The sequence below is a fragment of the Podarcis erhardii genome (assembly GCF_964252035.2).
Source record: "Podarcis erhardii genome assembly, chromosome: 15".
NCBI lineage: Eukaryota > Metazoa > Chordata > Lepidosauria > Squamata > Lacertidae > Podarcis > Podarcis erhardii.
Window position 1 is genome coordinate 23,847,070 of NC_138505.1, and position 19,159 is coordinate 23,866,228.

General features: G+C 46.1%; 1 protein-coding gene across 4 annotated transcripts in view; it reads right to left on the reverse strand.

Moving 5' to 3' along the window:
- NF2 (NF2, moesin-ezrin-radixin like (MERLIN) tumor suppressor) overlaps positions 1 to 18,773 on the reverse strand; it is a 97,583-nt gene extending 78,810 nt beyond the window's left edge. For all 4 annotated transcript variants that reach the window (XM_081841915.1, XM_081841917.1, XM_081841914.1 and 1 more), the window contains exon 1: positions 17,739 to 18,773. In XM_081841915.1, the coding sequence (XP_081698041.1) occupies positions 17,739 to 17,852 (114 nt within the window). In that variant the 5' untranslated portion in view covers positions 17,853 to 18,773. The remainder of the gene's footprint in view (positions 1 to 17,738) is intronic.
- Between the last annotated feature and the right edge of the window lie 386 nt (positions 18,774 to 19,159).

Genomic DNA, 19,159 nt, shown 5'->3' on the forward strand with positions numbered 1-19,159 from the left:
ACAGGATGAGTCGAGCTCGGCCATTTCAAAGTGTTTAGCTTCACTTAGTGATTACAAGAGAAACAAAACTGGACAAATTAAGACTGAGGAATTGGAATACCAGCCCTGTGAAGCAGCCACCGTGTGGGTCAGCACTGCCTACGACACCAAGGGGAGGGGAGAATGAATAAATGGCTTGTGGACATGTTGGTTTGCTCAGTGGCAAAGGAAGGGAGGCGAGGGGTGGTCCGCTCCAGGGGCCATCTCTGAGGGGGTGACAAGGCACCCTGCAGGGAGCTCGCCCAGCCACCATTGTGCCGCCACAGCCACGTGCGAAGGTGGCTGCAGCGGTGGAGGAGGGATCCTGCCGCCTTCCGTGCAGTGCTTGAGTGGCGCCATCGGCAAACCGCTGCGCAGTGCATATGCGGCACCGCTACATACTGTGCATGTGCATGCACAGTACGCAGTAGCGCATGCGCCGCCGGGCGGTTTGCCCCGCACCCCACACCAGGTCTGGTTAGCCTTCCTTCGCTCCTGGGTTTGCTGGCATTTGGGGGTCACCAATAGCCTTGAGCTCAAAAATATGAGAGTATCATAAGAGCCCTGGTGGATGAGGCCAATGGCTCGCCCTGCCTAGCATCCTGTTCTCACAGTGGCCAACCAGAAGCCTGTGGGAGAAAAAGGTAAGCAGGACCCGAGCACAAGAGCAGCTTCTGTGGTCTCCAACAACGAACAGAATCATTGCTGCCTCTGACAGTGGAGCATCCACAAACGAGCATCAGGAGAGAAATGCAGTTGGAGGTGAAGAGGAAAAATGCAACAGAAAGACAAGCAAACAGAATAACTGGATTTACAAATGGATGTTTCCAAGACAGAATGGTGAAATGAGAGCCATGGAGTCCACGTGGCGAAGCGACCCGTCCATTCACTGGAGTGGAAAGTGGCGGCGAAAGGAGGGGCTTGCAAATGCAGGGCTCCTGCAGAAGCCTTGCCAAGGAAAAGAGGTTTTCATCCACAGATGCAGGGTCTGCACCCTGTGGAACTGGTGTTTTCAAACTCCAGCCGCGCTTTAGACTACAAACGATGCAGAAGCCCTCGCTCTCAGAAGCGGCGGTCTGTCTGCAGACTGCAAATGATGTGGGGTGTTATGTAAGTCCGCACAAAGCCAACAGGGAAGTTCTTGGACCATTTTCAGGCATCGCGTTTAGCGCATAGGACAAGGATGTGGGAGCGGGGACAGAGAGAGAGAGAGAGAGAGAGAGAGAGAGAGAGAGAGAGAGAGAGAGATTCGGATGATTTCTAAGTGTGGCTTTAAGATATTGATCGCCGACATTTTATGGCAATGAGCCTTCCGCCCTACTCTGCCCCGCAGTGGCAGTTTGGCCCCGCACACATAAACAGGCACTTTGATGGCTGCTGGTGCTATTAGGTTTTTATGCCTTGACTCACAAGTGCCGTAACACCAACTTAACGGCTGCTGGGAGAGCCATAGACTCCGAGATGGACCTGCGCATAGCAACTGACTCAACAACCAATCTGCATTCGGCGTCTTTCCGCAATTAGCTTAACTAAGATCAAACTTTACTGGCACTCCTTTGCTTATTCCATATGGTAGGATTCCTTCGCTTGGATGCTAAAAACCAATTCAGAGAAGCTGAACTGTACATTTGAAGCGTGTGGCTTTTCCCCAAAGTATCTTGGAAACTGTCATCTGCTAAGGGTGCTGGGAATTGTAGCTCTGCAATGGTAAACTACAGTTTACTAGGATTATTTGGAAGAAACCGTGTGTTGTGTGGCATTTGAGCAGCCTCAGGTGTTTATTCTGATCACTTTTACGTCTACATTCAAGCTGTGTACGCACTGTACCTTTAAAGCACACGCAAAGCGCATCATTTCCCCCAAATAATTCTGGGCACTGTAGTTTGCTAAGGGTTGCTGGGAATTTTAGCTCTAGGAATTCTACAGCCTAGAATTCTTTGAGGGAAACCATGTGCATTAAAGCAACGGTGTGGACGTGACCCAAAACTTTCTGGGGGTGCCATTTGAGCACACAGTATAGGCAGTGCTCATGTCAGTATCTGGAAACCCACAGCAAACACTCTAGCTGGACATTCGCAGCAATCAAAATACAGCCCTTTTTACCATCATGCCCTTAAGTCCTGTGTGGGGTTTTGTTTCAATCCATTCCTGTTCCTTGTGCTCTCTAAGTCAAAGCAGACTTGGCACCCTCCGATCAACATTTGGAAACCAGGAAGGGCTGTAGCTCAGTGGCAGAGCACTTGCTGTGGGTGGAGAAGGTTCCAAGCTCAACCCCTGTTATCTCCAGTAGATACCCCTGCCTGAAATCCTGGGGAGCCACTGCCAGTCAGTGTAGACCATATGGAACTACATGGACCAATGATCTGACTCAGTATAAAGCAGCTTCCTATATAACTCAGTTTAAACCCATAAGGACTAGAATCTTTATTTTATGGGAAGGGTGGTAGTGATTGTTCAAAATTTGGCACCTGGCTATCGACCACTTGTGATCAAGTGAAGATGCCCAGGCACCAGGATGGCACCTGATGCCTATACCATCTGGAGGTGCTTGCATGAGGATCCTTGGATCTTGATGGTTTTCACACACCAGCAACACATCCTGTATAATTCTGTTATATTATATCTGCCCAATAAGAATGAATTTCAGGAACCGAAAAGTCATACTGAAAAATAAAAATTCCAAGCTGTGTGGCCCCAAAATGGCAATGAGCCATTCTGTTTTGGCAACTGTAAGCCTGTTTTACAGCCTAGCTTATATATCTGAGTTTCTAACACTGGTAGCTCAGTGGCTTTGCATGCAGAACGTTCCAGGTTCAATTCCCGACGGCATCTCCAGGTAAGGCTGGGAAAGACCTCTGCCCGGGGAGCTGCTGCCAGTCAGTGTAGACAAGGCTGATCCAGATGGACCGATGGTCTGACTCAGTATAAAGCAGCTTCGTGTACTCCTGACAATCCACTCCACTATTCTTGCTCACCGCGGCTGTGAGATTTAGCGCATGCATCTGATGAAGGTCACCACCAACGGAAAGAAAAGCAAGGCTCCTCATCACAGCTCTTCCCCCACCATCATCCGGAGTGGTGGCCAGAATGATATAATAAAGCTATATCCCCAAAATAAAAACTGCATTAGAGGCAGAGCCATAATTTATAAAAAGCAAGGGCTGCAATGGCCCGGCTCCCGTCTGGGGGTAATGGGGCTTGGCGGGGGGGCCCCCACACTCTCTCTCCCTCCGCCTCGAGACACCCCAAATTGAGCCAGCAGCTTGAGAATGAATGCTCTCTCCTAGGTGGTCCTGTCATATTCCATTAGCTTTATCTTAACATGGTTTGTTAGATATATTTGCAAGTCTTGCCGGAATACGTGGATAAACTCCAGTTATAAAGAGGGCTAAGTGCCCCAAGCCGGTTATTTTGCAGGGCTGGGATTTATGATCTCAACTAAGTGCAGAGCGCCTGCAATTCATCAGCATCTCCTGGTTGTCGTTTTTCTAAAAGTAAACAGGAGTAAGCACTTAAAACTCAGCAACCAGTCGACGATGGGAGAAGGGGGGCCTCTTCTTGTTCTCCAGCCAAGATGTCAAGAGTTTGGGGAAGGGGGAGCGGAAATCTATTAACAGGGTGTACATTATTTATTAACCTGCAACAGGAGTCATTTGCACCTGGCAGGCAGCCAAAGCGTCACTCCGATAATGCAATTTAATATGGGGACAGTGTCCTTCCTACAAGCACCGCACCGCCGCTCCTCAGGGAATTATGGCCCGCTACGAAGTTATGGCAAATGTTAGGCGAGAGGAGCCCACTTGTGGATAGAGATGAAGTCAGGACGGCACGACGAGCCAAGGCTGCAGAGAGGGATCCAGCATGGATGTGACTCCAAATTATTTGGAAGAGCCAGGGGTCATGGGAAAACTTCCGAAGAGCCCTATTGGATTTGCCAAAGGCCCTTCTGGGATGGCATCCTGTTCTCGCAGTGGCCAACAAGAAGATTATTGCAAGCCTGCGAGCAGGACCTGAGCACAAAAGCACTCTCTCCCCATTTGCAATGCCAGCAACTAGTGTATAGAGGTGTTCTGTGGTACCTCGGGTTACAGATGCTTCAGGTTACAGGCTCCACTAACCCAGAAATAGTACCTTGGGTTAAGAACTTTGCTTCAGGATGAGAACAAAAATTGTGCAGCAGCAGCGGGAGGCCCCATTAGCTAAAGTGGTACCTCAGGTTAAGAACAGTTTCAGGTTAAGAATGGACCTCCAGAACAAATTAAGTTCTCAACCCGAGGTACCACTGTACTACAGTCATACCTTGGATCCCAAACGCCTTGGTACTCAGACGTTTTGGCTTCCAAATGGTACAAACTCAGAAATGAGTGATCTGGTTTGCAAACATTCCTTGGAACCTGAATGTCCAACGGGGCTTCCGATTGGCTGTAGAAAGTTCCTGCAGCCAATCGGAAGCCACGCTTTGGTTTCTGAACTTTTTGGAAGTCGAACGGACTTCTGGAACGGATTCCGTTCAACTTCCAAGGTACGACTGTGTTGTCTCCGAAGGTGGAGGAAGAACATAGACATCATGGCTGGTGGTCATTGATAACCTTATCCTTTCCCCCACCCCTTTGCTACTTTTCTAGAAAAAGAGGTGCCGGAACTCACCATGAACACCTCCCTTGTTCTCTTAGAATGGCAAGGATGCCCACCTGAAAGATGCCGGAACTGAGTTCCTGTGAGTTCCCCCTGTCCTTCTCCATGTATTTGTCTAATCCTCTTTGAAACCCATCCAAGTCGGTGACCATCACTGTGTCTTGTGGGAGCAAATTCCATAGTTTCACTCTGCTGCGCAAATAAGTTCTCCCTTTTGCCTGTTCTGAATCATCCAACTCTAGACTCCACAAATGCACCCTTCATCAAACCATCATTGCAAACAGGAGAGCCACAGAGCTGAGACCCCACCACCACCTCCAGATCTCAGCAAAGACCACCCGTAAAATTGGCAAAAATGTATAAAACATGTAATAAGTGTTGGAAATGTAAAGAAAAAGAGGGAACATTTTACCATATGTGGTGGGATTGCAAGAAGGTGAAGGGTTTCTGGGAACTGATATATAACGAATTGAAAAAGATGTTGAAATATACATTTGTTATGAAACCAGAGGCTTTTCTTTTAGGAATTGTAGGAAATGAGATAAATAGAAAGGACTGTAAACTTTTCCAATATGCAGTAACTGCAGCGAGAATATTACTGGCCCAAAAATGGAAACAGGAACAACTACCGACATTAGAAGAATGGAGAATGAAACTCATGGACTATGCAGAACTAGATAAACGGGGAAGATCAGATATCTATGAGACCAAAAGTTCATCGAAGATTGGGGGAAATTTTCAGATTATTTGAAATGTATATGTGATGAGCAAACTACGCTAGTGGGATTTCAAGAAGCTCTGTGAATGATGGAGGAATATTGTGTTGAAGAAAAATAAGAGGGTGAAGGTATGTAAATTGCAATATAAAAACTAGGAAATGTGTAACTGAAAAATTGAATAATGGATGATTGTTAGAGAGGCTGAAGGAAGTTCAAAAGAGAAAATATGTGATAAATTTAGATTGGATATTATAAATGTATGTTGGAAAATTAATAAAAAATATTTATAAATAGATCTCAGCAAAGACAGCAGAGAGACAGAGGCACTCACAGAGATAAATAATGTAATTTTGTAAAATGCACAAAATGAAAAGCGCTGTCTATTGCAATGTGTTTCTTACTTGTTACAGCAAGAATATTTTAACTACTATAACAAGGGTGTCTCTGGACCTTAAATTGAGGCTCATGCAACAAAAAAATAATATTTAGGATATAATGGACCCCATTACGTTTGTTTAAAAAAGGGCTATCTAAGGTATCTAACTGTTGGAGATGCAATAGGGATAATGCTTCTCTAAAACATATGTTTTTTTCATCGTCCTATATTGAAAGATTTTTGGCAGAAGGTAACTGAAACTATCATCAGAACTGTACGGAACAACCTTACATTTACAGAGCAAAATATCCTTTTGAATTATATACCCAGGACATGGAACCTTACAAAAGGATAATATGAGTGGACTCTTCGTGCTCTTATCATAGCTAAAAGACTGATACTGATGGATTGGGAAAATAAAAATGTGGCTTCCTTCTATGATTGGATTGAAGACTTATACAAACTCGCAACATATGAACAACTTGCATATAAACGCAGACTTGCCATGGACAAATTCCATGATATTTGGAATCTTTTCTTATAAATACTGTAATAGGTTAAGATCTGGTGAAGTACAACAACAACTTTGTAAAGTATTTAGTTTTGGGTTTCCCCTTCTACATGGGTGCTGTTTCTCTTTTTCTTTCTTTTATTTACATCTCACCATGTTTACTGCACATATAATTATGTACTTTTCGAACTTTCAATAAAGGTGTTGTAGGGGGAGAATATTGTACGCTGAATATTGGAGAGTACATACAAGACCAACAACCCCAAGAACAGAGAGACAAAACACAGGATGCAACGATAGCAAAGCTTATGGAAACAGGACAGAAAGGGGATAATTTTTTATACGGCGGCAACATTTCGTAAATTGCATTAAAAATATGATTTATTATTAAATGCAAGCCTTGGATTCTCATTGTATTGAGATTTGCAGATATCTTGCCCTCCAAGTTTCTTGTCTTTGGTTCTGCTTAGAGTTGGTACAGCTTCTTTCTATTTAATTAGCAATCGTCTTCTAAAAGGTTTGTGTACATTTGACAAGTTCTTAAATAAACAAATTGTAAGAGGTAAGAGAAATACAATGCATGGTCACGCATTCACTTTCAGTGCCACAAATTTCATTGTTTCGACTTCAGAGTTGTCAGAATCCTTGATTCACAGAAGTGGAAAGGGCCAAGGAGACAACCATCCAGCCGCAAACAGCATAGTGGACATGGAAATGTCATTTACCTTCCCGCAACAACAGTACCTATTTATCTACTTGCACCGGTGTGCTTTTGAACTGCTAGGTTGGCAGGAGCTGAGACAGAGCAATGGGAGCTCACTCTGTCGCGGTGATTCAAACTGCCAACCTTCTGATTGGGAAGCCCAAGAGGCTCAGTGGTTTAGACCACAGTCTCTCTAGACCACAGTCTCTCTAGACCACAGTCTCTCTCATAACACTAGAATTTCCCCTCTGGCCTGTGGGGCCAGCAGCTGTCCTGATTTGACCTGCAGGGTCCTTTTTCTCTCATAACACTAGACCACAGTCTCTCTAGACCACAGTCTCTCTCATAACACTAGAATTTGTGGGCATCCAATGAAGCTGAATTTTGGAAGATTCGGGACAGTTAAAGACAGCCCTTCTTCACGCAGCACACAGGGAAACGGTGGAACTCCCTCCCATAGGAAGCAGTTATGGCCACCCACTTGAATGGCTTCAAAAGAGGACGGGGCAGCTTCATGGAGGAGGTGGCCACCAATGGCTACTAGCCACAAGGGCTACACTTTGCCTCCACAGAAGGAGAACTACTTCTGAGTCCCAGTTTCTGGAAACTATAGGACGGGGGGAGCACCCATGTGCTCAGATCCTGCTTACGGGTTTCACACAGACACCTGGTCAGCCACTATGAGAACAGGGTGCTGGACTAGATGGGCCAGTGGCCTGATCCAGCAGGTCTTCTGATGCTCTTACGTTGTCGTCATCCTGTGCCCAGCTGTGGCTGACCGTGATATCTCTAGAATTACTCAATTTGCAATGAAAAGGGTTTAGAAAAGATACCGGAGCATTTTACAAGACATCTTCCAAGACATTGGCATCCGAAGCAACAGCTAAATAATGGGGTATGCCAAGTCCCCAATAATGGTATCACACATCAGCAGCAGGAGCTAGGTCAGCAGCCACAGAAGAAAACCCATAATATTTCAGAGACACTGAGAGCTTGAAAATCAGGAGAGCTCCTCTCATTTCCCTCTTCAACAAACAGATGTCACAAAAAACCCACAACCCCCTTAAAGAGCCACTTAACTATGCTGCAAGCAGACGCCGTAAAAAAAGCTATTTTTATTTACTTATGCTGCACGACAACTTGATAACGACTTTTTAATTAAAAGCTATTTCTGTGCAACCTCTAAGGAGACAGCAGACATGGCAAGGTACAGCTACAGAAGCGCACTTGACTGGCCCTCTCTGTCGGAGCAAAAGCAAGGCGCAGACAGACAGATTAAGGGCAAGACAGTAGAGGGCCAGATCCTGGTAGCAGCAGCATGGAAAGGGAGGTCATACTAAGGAAAGTGTCCAGGAGGAGAGAAGATAGCTATTTTTAACCCTGGGTATTTATCCAACATCACAACTTAAACGGGCAACATGAGAGCCTTGCCAGATCGCCAGCTGTTTTTCCAATGATGATTGAACTGGGTTAAAACATCTTGACAGCTTCTGACTTTTCAATAAACAAACAGACGGGATCTGTTGATATCTATAGCCTACTTATTCTTTTTTTAATTCAGCCGGAAGAAATTTATTGTGACTGTAAAAGAGGGGAAAGTCTAATCCCTGGCTCTGATCCACACCAGAAACTGGGGTCTGTTCAACTAATAATTACCTTTTTCTCTCTTTTTTCTTAAGGCTAGTTTTTCACCGTGAAGGCCCGCAATGTGGCTTACAATAGACAGAAAGCAAACATTTTAAACAGATATGGTTTTTAAAAGCAGTTAACTTCAAATTAAGGCCGCCCAACAAAAATTAAATCCAGAAATCAAAGCGACGCAAACCCGCGCAAAAGGTTGGTAAATCAGATTACTAAAGATTTCAATGGAGCTTCACTGTTAAGATGTTTCATGGGAGTGAAAGGAGAGGCTGTTATAGGAAAAAAGCATTGGTGGCCTCAAGCATAGATTACTGCAATGTGCTCGACCAGGGGCTACCCTTGGGACTGATCCACACTGCAGCTAGACTCCCCCTCCTGTTTTTTAAGATCATTGTTATTATTTTAATGTACTGACCTCTCTTCACCCAAGGTCCCAGGGTGGGTTAAAAAAATTTAAAATACGAAACAGTTTAAAACAAGTGACAGAAATAGAGGGGGCCCTAGAAATATACAGTGGTACCTCGGGTTAAGTACTTAATTCATTCTGGAGGTCCGTTCTTAACCTGAAAGTGTTCTTAACCTGAAGCACCACTTTAGCTAATGGGGCCTCCGCTGCTGCCGCACCGCCGGAGCACAATTTCTGTTCTCATCCTGAGGTAAAGTTCTTAACCTGAGGTACTATTTCTGGGTTAGCGGAGTCTGTAACCTGAAGCGTCTGTAACCTGAAGCGTATGTAACCCGAGGTACCACTGTACATCTCAAACGTCAAAGGCCAGGATAAAAGGTATTTGAAGTTAACCATATCGTTAAGTTACGGGCAACCAATGCAGCTTCTTCAAAACAGGGGGTATGTGAAATATAAATGGAACTCTACTACTGGCAAATGACCCTTCCAAGTTTGCCCTGAACAGAGTAAAACCCTCCCACCCCTTAAAAAAAGAAGACAATCTATGCCATGGGTAGACAAACTAAGGCCTGGGGGCCGGATCCGGCCCAATGGCCTTCTAAATCCAGCCCGCGGACGGTCTGGGAATCAGCGTGTTTTTACATGAGTAGAATGTGTCCTTTTATTTAAAATTCATCTCTGGGTTATTTGCGGGGCATAGGAATTTGTTCATTTTTTCTCTCTTCAAAATATAGTCTGCCCCACCAAGGTCTGAGGGACAGTGGACCGGCCCCCTGCTGAAAAAGTTTGCTGACCCCTGATTATGCATTGGAAGCAGATTGTAAGCCCAGCACACACACAAACACACTTGCCTCCCCCCCACCCATTGTGCAAACACACACACTACCCAGTTGCAGCTGGAGGCACCGTCATTGCCAACACAGGTCTAAAATGAGATATGCTTCTAGATTCACTTGTGCAACTGAGGACTCTCAATTTCACGTTAACCTCCGTGTGGGGCTGCCCTTGGAAAATTCTGGGAAACTTCCATGCGTTGCCAGCCATGATGCAGCCAGAATGCTGATGGGAGCCCAGGTGATCTGATTTTATCACGCTGCTGGCTCTACGTGATTTGCGTGAGCTGCCAACTAGTTTCAAGGCTCAATCCAAGGTGCTCTTCTCCACCTTTAAAGCCACGAATGGCCTGAGACCTTTTCCCACATGCTCTAAGCATCATTTGGGACGCTGCTCCAAATACCTCACAGCCTTGGGAAGCAAGGCTGATTTTCTTTGACACCAATCCTAGGGAACACCTTGCTGAGAAAAAGGACCCTGCAGGTCAAATCAGGACAGCTGCTGGCCCCACAGGCCAGAGGGGTTACCTACTGCATGTTCTCCCCAAGCATACAGCCCTTAGTGACACCAGCTTTACAGTGGTACCTTGGGTTAAGAACTTAATTTGTTCTGGAGGTCTGTTCTTAACCTGGAACTGTTCTTAAGCTGACGTACCACTTTAGCTACTAGAGCCTGCCGCCGCTGCCACGCCGCCGCCGCACAATTTCTGTTCTCATCCTGAAGCAAAGTTCTTAACCTGAGGTACTATTTCTAGGTTAGTGGAGTCTGTAACCTGAAGCATCTGTAACCCGAGGTACCACTGTATTATGAAGACGGTCTGTCTGTGTTGCAGCAGATTTATAGGATTGTAGAGTTGGAAGGGACTGAGAGGGTCATTTAGTCTGTGTGACGGGGGTTATTGGTTTGGTTTGGTTTGGTTTGGTTTTTATTACGTACTTTGTGGTTTTATTCCATATTTTTATGCTGCGAACTGCCCTGAGATCTTCCGATGAAGGTCGGTATAGAAATTTAATAAATAACAACAACAATAAATAATAACCCCCTGCAATGTAGGAATCACAGTTAAGGAATCACATGCTCCCTACCCCCCAAATCCTTCAACCATTGTTGAACAGACAATACAGAAGTAGGGGACGCGGGTGGCGCTGTGGTCTAAACCACTGAGCCTCTTGGGCTTGCCAATCAGAAGGTCGGCAGTTCAAATCCCCACAGTGGGGTGAGATACCGTTGCTCTGTCTCAGCTCCTGCCAACCTAGCAGTTCAAAAGCACGCCAGTGCAAGTAGATAAATAGGTACCACTGCGGCGGGAAGGTAAACAGTGTTTCTGTGCGCTCTGGTTTCCATCACGGTGTTCCGTTGTGCCAGAAGCGGTTTAGTCATGCTGGACACATGACCTGGAAAGCTGTTTGTGGACAAACACCGGCTCCCTTGGCCTGAAAGCAGGATGAGTGCCACAACCCCGTAGTCGCCTTTGACTGGACTTAACCGTCCAGGAGTCCTTTACCTTTTTTTAACTTTAATACAGAAGTTACCTATCCTCACTACCTTCTACAATATAAGCCTAGAGATGAGAAGATGATCACTGTGAACTTTTGGGGCTTGCACTGGAAAGGCCTTTTGCAATCCCTCATTTGGTCAGCTCTCTCTCTCCTGGTCCTAAACACAGAACACTTTCAAGGCACATTGAGACTGTTACTATTGTGCAGGTAGGATTTAATCCCCTACCAGCCAATTCACGTTGGGCAAATTAAAGTGGATTTGTGGAGCTCTTGCGCAACTAGCCTGCTTCCCCAGAAGGACGGAATCCTGTGCAATAAGAAAAGTGACAATACAAATGCACTCTGAAGTCAGTGCACTTGTTTGACACGACATCACCTCCTGCAAACAGTGTTCAGCAAACAAGATATTGGGAAGCGAATAAACTTGCTCTCACAAAAACACACCCTTTTATTCCTCTTCCGGGCTGATTTCAATGGAGGTCGCTTGAAACCTGGAAACCACTCAAAGACAAATACCTTTGGTTAACTGCTGTGCTAAATCATCCATAGGAACACAGGAAGCTCTCTTATACTGAGTCAGGCCATTGGGTCCACCTAGTGCAGCGTTCTCTACAAAAATTGACAGTGACTCTGTAGGGCTTCAGGCAGGAGACATTCCTAACTCTACCTGGAGTTGCCAGGGAGCTTGTGCATGCAAAGCAGGTGCTCTACCCCTGAGCTACAGCCCTTCTCCAAAGTGTCCCAGAAGCATAGGGAATGTGCAGGTTAGGAACACAGGATGCTGGTTGGTTGGTTGGTTGGTTGGTTGGTTGGTTGGGTTTTTTTAAGTGACAGAAAAAATAAAGAAAAGTGGGGGAGGGGACTAAGATGTATATAAGAAATTCACACACATGCACAAATGCAATATAAGATACTCTTGCCTTTACTAAAGGTGTCATGGGTTTTGAAGTCACTCGAACTCAGGACGAAAGGGATAAACACGCTAAGAGGAAGGCACGCATGGCAAACCCCTCACCATGATCAACTCCTGTCTGGAAACCTATGTCCCCACTATGGAAGGATGTGTGGATCCAGAATTGGCCTCCAAAGTCACTTACGGACTCACTGTTAAAACCATGTTTATGGAAGACAATCTTACTCAGCTACGAGTGATCGCCAAAGAAGAAGAAGAAAATAAGATATTCCTATACATTCTTATATAAACTGATATAGTGTTATTATCCTACTACTTATGCAAATGTTAATAACCTACTACATTCTGTATAATCTGATTCCAAATGTTATCATGCTTATCCAAACAACATTTGTGCCTGTAAGCAGTCCGTTCATAAGTTGCAAGGAATGTCATATTGTCAATCCATTGATTAAAGGGTATCGTATCTTTATTCTTCCAGTTCATCAAATAACAATCTCAGGATGCTGAGGAACACAGGGTGGTGCCATATTGTGAGTCAAGCCATTGGTCCATCTACCTCAGTATTGTCGACCCTGACTGGCAGCAACTATGCATGATTTCAGGCAGGGAGACTTTCCCAGCCCCACCTGGGATTGAACCTGGGACCTTCTGGATGCAAAGCAGATGCTCTACCACTGAGCTACAAGCCTTCCTTGTAGAATGAGTATAAATACATTTCTGATGAACAGTGATCTATTGATTGTTAAGAAAGCTAACCAATTTCAGACCTAAATGCTGGAATTAGGTAGCTAAGAAAGCTCACCAATTGCTGCATTTCAGCTTCCGAAGTAGTAATAAGCTGTAAGGTAATCTCTGATGTATTTGCCAGCTCAAAACTGTCCCCTATTACGGTTTCTTTTAGAGCTTTCCAGCTCGCTTTTAACTCAAGGCTTACAAAAGCACTCTCTGTCAAGAGTGTTGAGGTCAGGAAATCAGCTGGGACCAGCGTTGGCACTTCCACAGGGTAAGAATTCGGAACGGAAAAATCACAGGAAGAGAAGAAATTCTTCAAAACACCATTACACAAATCCGAACTGAGCACCCTCACCCGCGTACAGAACTTGTCACTTCGTGGCAAACATGATACCACTGAGCTGGAAGAGACTTAGAAGGACAGCTAAATGGATGTGGATCTTTGAGGGGGGGGGGAATTCTGTCCTGCGGAAAGCCTGAAATTATTTGTTTTTAAAAGGCAATAAACAGGAGGCAGAACTCTGACAGCTCAAATGATTGTGCCTTCCAGATTTCTTCAGCCTTCTGTTCCTTTACATCAGGGGCGGTTAACCCCTTTTGGGCCAAGGGATTATTCCCTTTGGGGCAACCCTTCCAAGGACCACGTGTCACTGGTGGGTGGGGCCAGAGGCAAAGTGGGTGGAGCAACAAATGTAAATTCCAGCTTTGTGCAACAGCCGAGTTTCTACACACACTTGCACACTCCTCCATCCAGGCAAACAAGAGGCACAATCAGAGCTCAAGGTCATCCCAGCTAGCAAAAAAAACCACTCAAGTTAGCTGTGTAGAAGGGTCTAGGAGGGGTGCAGCCTCAGAGGGGTATAGCCTAGGCAGAGTTCCCTGGGCCAGAAAGAGAACTGAAGGGCCACATTCGGCCCCCACTGCTGAGATTCCCCATCTGTGCTTTATTTACACTGCAGGAAAATAATGGCATTCTCTTTCATCTTTCCATATAAAGTAGCCATAATGGATATAATTATAACAACTGTGTCATTTCCTTGAGTTTTAAGCCTGCTATTCACCAGGACCGCCACAGAAGGGGTTGAGACGTGATTCCATTTTCAAAGCGAGCTTTTGGGTAGAGTGCTTTGGTTGGGAAAGCACAGCCTCTAAACACAGATTTCTTAAAAGTGTGATATTAGGTGGCGTACTTTACAAGGCTGCTTATATCCTGTCTTGTATTTATCATGTTATGTTTTGGGCTCTTGTTTTGGTGAGAAAAGTAGTGTACTTTTTATGTTAGTAAGGAAGTCTAAATTATCCCACGGACAAGGGAAGATACTTCTATGATTCAAGCTGCGTTCCTGGACATATGTGGGAATTTGGTACCACTAAATTCAAAGGGGGCTTACTTCCTAATAGGCCTGCATAATATCGTACGGTCAGGGTCACTGTCACCTTCAAAAGAACACAAGAGCCTGCTGGATCAGGCCAAAGGCATCTTCTTCTCTCAGTGGCCAACCATATCCCAATGGGAAGTCTGGTAACACAACCTGAGCACAAGAACCCTCTCCCCTTCTGCAGTTTCCAGCAACTGGTATTCAGAAGCATTACTGCCTCCGAGCGCGGAGGCAGAGCAAAGTCATCACAGCTAGCAGCCACTGATAGCCTTTTCTTCCAAAAACTCATCCAATCCTCTTTTAAAGCCATCCAAGTCACTGGCTGTCACTGCCACCTGTGGGAGCGAGTTCCATAGTTTCAACTCTGCGCTGCGTGAACAAGTCCTTTCTTTTATCTGAATCTTCCAACATTCAGGTTCATTGGATGTCTGCGAATTATAGTGTTACGTGAGAGGGAGAAACACTGTTCTCTATCCATTCTCTCCATGCCCTGGATCATTTTGTGAACTTCTATCATGTCACCTTATCGCTAATGCTGCTGCTGCTGCCACTACCTCGTCCTGCTTGGGAACGAAGCTCCCCTGCTGGCTGTTCCTTCCCACAAGAAGTGGTGTAAGCAGCAACAGCACCTCCACGCAGCAGCCAGCGCAGGCCTTCAATGTGCTGCTGCATGCAGGCCCCTGCATATCAAAAAAGCCACCTCAAACTGCGCCTACAATGCTCTGGGCCAGCATCAAAGAAGAAGCTTGAAGTCTCCCCAGAGTGCTTCTGAAATGAAGAGCCTGGTAACAAACTCCCTCTGCTGGTCTGCAACCTGCAGACAAAAGCTGCTCCGGTAGGAAGCGGCTGGAGTGGAATTCAGAAGCAAGATCTTGAAACTGGTATTTGGCCTCCCAAGAACCGACGAATCTCCAGCGTGTGGCAGAAAGCAATTCGGGAAGAGCACCTGCCTTGCATGCAGAAGGTCCCGGGTTCAATTCCCAGCATCTCCATTTATGGCTGAGAGAGACTCTGGGGAGCCTCTGCCAGTCAGTGCAGACAGAACTGAGCTAGATGGAACAATAGTCTGTCTTGGTATATGATAACTTCCAATGACAGGAGAAGCAGGGGTAGAGCATCTGCTTTGCTTGCAGAAGATCCCTGATTCAATCCCTGGCATCTCCAGGCAGAGCTGGGAGGAACCCTGGCTGGCTGAAACCCTGGAGAGCCACTGCCAGTCAGTGCAGATAAAACTGCATTAGATGGATCAATGGTCTGACTCTGAATAAAGCAGCTTTCTATGTTCGCTTTACAGCTTCAGTTACACCACTGATCTTGTTTTTCCTATTCATCACCAACGGATGCGAGTCAGGAGTGGGTCACATCCACACAGATTGGACCTTGTACTCCTTTGATTAGATTCCGTATTCATTTGTGTGCTACACAGTGCAGAAGTGTGTCTGGCATCTTTATTATACAGTTTTTGGTGAATGCTGAAGACGCATTGCTTCACCTTGGCTTTTGGCACTTGGGGTGTACATATTTAAGACCCTGTTAGTTCTATTTTAATCACCTTCCTTCTGGCAACTGTAAGTTGTTCTAAGCCATTTCTAACACTGGCTTTTATGTTGTTGTCACCCACCCTAGGACCTTAGGGTGAAGGGTGGGTGATAAATTATAACAACCACAGTAATAATCGACACACCTACAGTTATCTCTCACTAACACCATCAACCCCCAAGATCACGATCAATCCTGCAAAGAGGAAGACAGAAGGATGGAGAAAGTGCTTGGCCCTTGAATGTCCATAAATCAAAACCCACCAGGGGAAAAAAAGAATCTAAAATGTCATCTAGTCCAACCCCCCACAGAAGCAGGCACTCTGCTGGCTGTTCAGCCTCTGGTTAAACACATCAAATGAAGGAGAAGCCACTATCTTTTAAAGCAGTCTCTTCCATTGTCAAACAGCTCATACCATCAGGAAAATGGTGCATAAATATACTTGGAAGCACTCTTTATTCTCCTAATTATTCCAGGGAGAAATGTTCCACTTCTAAATGAGCCATTAACCTTCTGGTTTTCTGCTGAAAATCATTAATGGCCAATTTGCAGGCCTTCATTCTTATACCCTGAACCATCTTTAACCTATTTCACTTCTTCCAAATACTGTATGTGCTTGAAGCCTAAGAAAGAGGCGGAATCAGGAGTGGGGAAGGTGCAGCTAGAGAACAGGTAACCAACACTGCTAGCTCTCTCTCTCTCCTGAAAAACCACCCATTCCAGAATAGCTTTTCCTTTTTTAAAAAAATGAGAGGATCATCAGGGTTCCGTTATGCACCTTTTCACCAATGGAGTATTGGGGTAACTCCCGTACGAGAACGGTTGACAGCGTTTGGAGCTTTTCAGTTTACAGAAAAGGGGAGTTAAAGGGGAGGGGAACAAGGCAGAGGTATATAAAATTATGCATGAAGAAAGTGGCTAGAGGAAAGTTCCAGCACTAGCACTCGGGGATATCCAGGGAAACTGAATGTTGGAAGATTCAGGACAGACAAAAGAAATTATTCTTCACCCAGCACATAATTAAACTATGGCATTCTCTTCTGCACGAGACAGATGTTACCACCAGCTTGGATTGCTATGGCAGAGGATGAGACAGGGCAGATGCAAGCCCCACGCTAAATCTCAGTTGCTGCTGGGAATCACAAGTAGGGATAGTTGCTGTTTCACTTGGCTCCTGCTTGCAAGTGGTAGTTGGCCACTGCGAGAAGAGGATGCCACACTAGATGGCCCTTTGCCCTGATCAACCAGGGCTCTTAAAACAGAATCACAGAACAGTAGAGTCAGAAGGGACCCCAAGCGTAATCTAGTCCAACCCCCGGAAACACAGGAATCACAGCGAAAGAATCCCTGGCAGAGTCTTTTAGACAAGATTCCAACGGCAAAGAGTTGACCACCTCCCAAGGGAGTCCATTCCACTGTCAAACAGCTCTCACCATCAGGAAGTTCTTACTAATGTTCAGCCAGAATCTCCTTTCTTATAATTTGAATCCATTGGTTTGGTTCCTACCCTCTGGAGCAGAACTCCATCTTCAGATATTTGAAGATGGCTATCATATTATCTCTCAGTCTTCTCTTCTCCTGGCTAAACAGACCCAGCTCCCTCAACCATTCCTCATAAACCTAGTTTTCCGGGCTCTTGATTGTCTTTGTCCCCCTCCTCTGCATGCGTTCCGGCTTTTCAACATCCTTCTTAAACTTACGGTCCAAGATAAAACTAAATAAAGCATTTTGGGAGGTGCACAAGCACCACAGATGCAGAACACCCCTCTAAGCAACATTCTAACCACAAGTACCCCGAACTTCAACAAAACACACAGCCACCTCCGTTACCTCACAGTTGAACTCCATCTCAGCATCCATGGTGATAATCCGCACTGTGAAGGTCTTGGGCTGCTTTCTCTTCAGTGAGCTGAAACTCATGCGCGATGCAATGGCACCAGCCATGACGAAAGCCCTGGGGAGCCACCCCAGCTCCCAAAGGGTGCAATCGTTCCCTCCTAACTTCAGGGAAACGTTCCCAACAATAGGAGGACTGCTTGAGGGGGACCCCTCTACTGAGATGCAAAATGCAAACACTGAGGGGTCAAATGAGAGAAACCTCAGAGAACTACTTCACCCTTCCTGGCTTTTCTGGGGTGTTGTGGGGCGGGAGGAAAAAGCTAAGGGGTCAGCAGGACATCTAACAAGTCTCTAGGACTCTCTGTGCTTATCTCCTCTGTCAAAGGAAAGTGTTAAAGGATAAATGGAAATAAGGACACCTCTTCTTTCAAAATGGCAGGGGAAGAGGAAATGTAAAGAAATGTTTGGGGGAGAAACCACCCACGCAGCTGCCGGGCCACTCTTGCTATGAACCAACAGCTGTGTTCAGCCTTCAGAAATCGGGAGATGTCCCCAGCGACCAGAAGAGGTGATTTGGGGATAGTGGATCTGCAAGAGCTGGGCCTTGGTGTGCTTAGTAAGGTTCTGCAAGTAAGGTTTTGCACTGCTGCAAAAGCGGGCAGGTAAGGTTTTGCAATGTTCTTTTGGGAGAGAAGAGTCTGTAAAGACACGAGTTTCCTCAAACTCCAACCAAGGGTGGGACGGGAGGATGGAGTTATCTGTCTCAAGGCATCCTTCTGAAGAAGACACGTGAGTGGTTTCGGTGGGGAGTTTTTAAGGGGATCCCACCTCCACAAAGCAGATGTCGCTGCGTGCAATTTGGAGGGAGGGCAGAGGGCCCCTTGGGGGAAACGCTGCCGGAAAGACAAGAAGAAGGATAATGGCAATAATGGCAAGGATAACACACAACCCTGGAAACTCAATATAAAGGGGAGGGGTAGAATTTTGGGGCATGAAAGGGATGAAGTGAAATGGGAGGAGGCTTCTAAGTGGGAAATGGTGGGAGAATTGCAAAGGGGGGGGGGACTCCAAAAATCAATATGGGAACGGGGGTGGGGGGACAACTTAGAATTCCTACTGTGAAACGGGGGGGGGATATTTAGGGGGCCTATTTGGGGACAGGGGGAGGGGGCGCCAAGAGCTGGGGGAGGGTCTCCCGCCCAGGAATGGGGGGCAGGATGCTTCTACGAGGGCAGTTTTGGGGCGGGGAGGGGCGGCCTCCTTCTTTCGGACCCACCAAAGTGTCCGGGGGGGTGTAGAATCTCCCTGGGGCGCTTCTCTTACTCCCCACCCCCCCTCCCTGACTGGGAAACTGCCCCTCACCTCAGCCACCACAGCCTAACCTGCCACTCCTCGCCACTCTCTTCCCATTG